The 4,575-nt window shown below is 35.9% G+C and overlaps 1 protein-coding gene across 1 annotated transcript in view; it reads left to right on the top strand.

The window, feature by feature from the left end:
* LOC111620082 (upstream-binding protein 1-like) overlaps window positions 1–4,575 on the top strand; it is an 81,873-nt gene that overhangs the window by 66,428 nt on the left and 10,870 nt on the right. Inside the window, exon 9 of the mRNA XM_023361926.1 lies at window positions 1,638–1,689. Within this exon, the coding sequence (XP_023217694.1) occupies window positions 1,638–1,689 (52 nt within the window). The remainder of the gene's footprint in view (window positions 1–1,637; window positions 1,690–4,575) is intronic.

The following is a 4,575-nucleotide window of genomic DNA, read 5'->3' as shown; positions in this document are numbered from 1 at the left end:
ACCACGGGTTCCCAACCTATGGGTCGCGACCCAGAAGGGGGTCGCGACGGGCTTTCTGTGGGGTCGCCAACTTATACAGTTAACTAAAAAAAATGTTCACTATAATGCAATTTTTATTTTTAATGGTGTCTTGAAGTTTGAATAATTTGATAAACAGTCGATCCCCCTATAACACGGGTTCCTATAGTTCGGATTCCTATATGACGGCGAAAAAATTGCGACGGTGTCCGTACAAACATGGTAAAAAAACTCCTATAATTCGAAAAAACTCCTATAATTCGGTAAAACGTCATCGGGCAGCCAAACTACTTTCCGCCGTCCAGCGCCACGCTACGGAGAGTTTAGGCGGGTAAATTGAGTTTACTATCGTCTGTACAGTATTATATATAAATTATATATAAATTAGGTACTGTATATATAATTATATATTAACTTATTTTAACTTTATTATAATTATATATATACTTTCCGCCGTCCAGCGCCACGCTACAGAGAGTTTAGGCGAGTAAGTTGAGTTTACTATCGTCTGTACAGTATGTAAATTAGGTACCATAAGTCTAATACAGCACTGTAATTTTATAATTTCTTGTGAAAGAAACATTTCTTATTCAACGGCCATAAAAATTATTTCTATTAATGATGTCTCCAAAGTTCAATGAATTTTTCACAGAAAAATATCTTATCAGAAATTGCGGCCGCCGTTTGGTGTGCTGCTCCGTGACGAAAACAAGCTTTAAGCAATGACGACGTTGAACGGTGCACACTTGGTAAGTAATCCTACAATTTTTTGTTTATAGCATAATTTATATGGATTATTCCCAAAAAATTATTCGTATTTTGGAAATATTGAGTCGAATTAGTCTAGAATCGATTAATTTTATGGAAGAAAACCTTTCAAACAGCCGTAGTCCGTAAACTTCACAAGTGTCGGGCTGTGGTTGGCTCATGTATTTAAGGATTCCTACAACATGAAATTCTTATAAAGTGGAACGTATTTACCGTGTTATAGGGAGGTCTACTGTCTATAGATAAAGTTTATTAACCCATTCTTATAAAATTATGCTGCAAAATGTAATTATATTTATTCACTGTACAGAAACAGACATTTCAGGTTACCTCATTTTTGGTAAAGGTACTAAAAATAAACTAAATAACAGTATTTATCACTCAAGACAACAAAACAAAAATTTATTTTCATTTGTCTGAAAATTCAAGATGTTTGCTTCTCTTTGACACACTTATTTTGCACATAACTGAAATTGCTTAAGGCATAACAAAGCAATTACCAAAATAAAAATGTGGAGACCATCAACACAAAATTCAAGTTCCATTATCCTATGTTTCTCATTCAGTATCTTTATATTCTGTTTTCACTGTTTCACAATCAGAAACAATCACTTGTAATCTCACAGCAGTGTTAACAACCCGTAGTGATAGTTAAGATTTCATAGTGTAAATATGGACTTTATATTCCCATGGAAATTACAAATGTTTTTTGCATTTTAACAGGCCATGTTATTCATAATTGACTAAAAGTAATGCTGTGATTGACTTGCTGGCCATGCCTGATATATATTAATAACTGCATATTTTTCTATTAGTTGTTGTTTAAATTAGTTTTAAAACATTTTTTGTAGGTAATACAGAATATACCAGAAGAGTCTATGTATACAATTGAAATGCTAATGGGTGAGTTGTTATTCCAATTAGTCTGTTAATATCTATATGATTCACTCATAGATCAAAATAATTTGTAGTTAATAACAATATATATGTATTATATTTAANTAAATTATTTTGAGTTGATATTAAAATTTGGAAAAGGGGGATCCCTAGATCGGTAAAATAGGTGAATTTCCTCCTACAACTTCGGTTGTTGTTCAGGATACAGTTAAGGTTTTATCAAAGTTTGAGCGAATACGTAATTAGCAGAAAAAAGTTGAAATAAAGTGATTAAACAAAAATTATTACAAATATCGTAAATAACAATTCACAAATGCATATATAGAGATATTTTTTGGAGGGGAGAAATGGTCTTCACAATTTGAAATCGATTGAACACACAGTGAAATGCTCGTATACACTCGCGCCATCTATGTAGGATAAATGTACTATGCCAGAAACCTTCACAAGAGTGTATTAAAAAACTTCCCAAAGCTTAATGGCAATTGTACTATGCCAGAAACCTTTGCGGGAAAATATTAAACAACTTTCCAAAGTTTCATGGCAATCGGATAAACGGTGTGGTAATGCATGAAGGACAGACACACAGTCATACATTCATTTTTATATACAGTAGACCCCCCTATAATGCGGATTCCTATAACGCGGCAAAAAAAATTGTGACAGTATTCGTATAAAGATGCTAAAAGGGGCATGTAAAAAGCGGTAAAACATCATCGCTGACTCGTGTCGCTGACAGGATTGGTCGAATCTGGACCAATAGTAGATGAGCAGCTGAACTACTTACACGCTATGGAGAGTTTAGACGGGTAAGTTGAGTTTACTATCATCTGTACAGTATTATTATCGTCTGTACAATATTAACTTAATTTATTTTAACTTTATTATAATTATATACATATACTTTCCGCCGTCCAGCGCCACGCTACAGAGAGTTTAGGCGAGTAAGTTGAGTTTACTATCGTCTGTACAGTATGTAAATTAGGTACCATAAGTCTAATACAGCACTGTAATTTTATAATTTCTTGTGAAAGAAACATTTCTTATTCAACGGCCATAAAAATTATTTCTATTAATGATGTCTCCAAAGTTCAACAAATTTTTTGCATAAAAATAACTTATCAGAATTCACGGCCGCTGTTTGGTACACTGCTCTGCGACGAAAACAAGCTTAAGCAATGGCGACATCGAATGGTGCACACTCGGTAAGTAATCCTACAATTTTTTGTTTATAGCATAGTTTATACGGATTATTCCCAAAAAATTATGAGTATTTTGGAAATATTGAGTCGAATTAGTCTAGAATTGATTAATTTTATGGAAGAAAACCTTTCAAACAGCCGTAGTCCATAAACTTCACATGTGTCGGGCTGTGATTGGCTCATGTATTTAAGGATTCATACAATGCAAAATTCTTATAAAGCAGAACGTATCTACTGCGTTATAGGGAGTCTACTGTATGCCACTTCTCCAGTATTAAATAGATATAGTTGGTGATTACCTATTAATCTCTCAATGGCTCTGCCTCGTTGGTTGATGTCTGGACTGCCCCACATTGGATTATAGCCATTGAAATCGAAGAGATGGAGTTGGCAGCTGTTCAACTAATGCATCCAATTCATCCTCATTGACTCTGATATCTGGTGGCAAGTATATAGAACAAACTGTGACAGTTACTCCAACAGAAATTCTGACTGCCACAGCTTGCAAATCAGTAGTTATTTGTACCGGCAAGGATGCGATGTGATTTGAAACCAAAATAGCCACACCACCACTTGCATGGTTGTGGCTATCATTATCCTTGTGGTAGCGATCAAATCCTTTTAAAGAAATATTTTCTCCAGGTTTTAGATGTGTTTCCTGGAGTGCCACACAGAGAGATGAGGTAGATGATGTCAAGTGTTTAATGTCAGAGAAGTTGTTGCAGAAACCACAACAGTTCCATTGGATTATTTTATGATCCATTGTGTTTGAGGCAGCATTCTTAGAAAAAGTGTCCCTCTTCAATTTTACTGAGAATTTTCCTTTTGAAGGTGAGGTTGGTTGTGTCACCTCCATATTATTCTCTTCATCAGAGATATCAGAGAACTCACTCATGGATTGAGTCTATGATGCAAATGTCTTCTGTTTCACTGGTGCATTTGGAGTGACTATGTGACGTGCCTCTGGGTAAGGTATGTTATTCACCGTCTTCACCCACTGAACTTCTTTTTCTCTCTGCCATGCAGTGCATTTTCGGGAGTAGGCAGGATGGGAATCTTTGCAGTTTACACAGCATGGAGAACTTGTGCATTCAGTACTTGTGGTCTTCATTTCCACACTGTGCGCATGCTTTTTTTCCTCCGCATGATGTTTGTGAGTGTCCAAACTGCTGACATTTAAAGCAATGCAGCGGATTTGGAATATATGGGTGAACTGGGCAACGGAGATATCCTGCCGCAACAGAAGATGGCAATGTTGGTTTGTTGAAAGTCAATATAAGATATTTTGTTGGTATCAACTTACCATCTTGCCGGATCGAAATTCGTCGAACAGCAGTGACATCTTGGTCTGAAAGACCAATCTGAATATCTGATTCAGCCTCAGAAATCAGATCATTTTCAGATATCACACCACGTGATGAGTTCAAACTTGTGTGTGGTGTGATGGTGACCATTATGTCTCCTAAAGACTGTTTTCAGAAGCTTTGTTGACTGTTGAGGGAGGCTGCTTCTACGAGTAGATCTCCTGACCTCAACTTTTGAATTTTTTAAAGGTGCCCAATAGTCGATTCAGAGTTTTTGAATTAAAAAAGGAGAACGTTTAGACAAAGGTGTTTCTCCCGTAGCATGAATAAGGTAGGTTGGTTGATTGGAGGAACTGACCTCCTTTGGTGGCAATGCATTGGTAGAT

Source organism: Centruroides sculpturatus, unplaced genomic scaffold (assembly GCF_000671375.1).
Source record: "Centruroides sculpturatus isolate CEXI.00-Female unplaced genomic scaffold, Cexi_2.0 scaffold131, whole genome shotgun sequence".
In the NCBI taxonomy this organism is placed as follows: Eukaryota; Metazoa; Arthropoda; class Arachnida; order Scorpiones; family Buthidae; genus Centruroides; species Centruroides sculpturatus.
The sequence above is the reverse complement of the archived record's forward strand: the minus strand, read 5'-3'. Positions and strand labels throughout refer to the sequence as shown.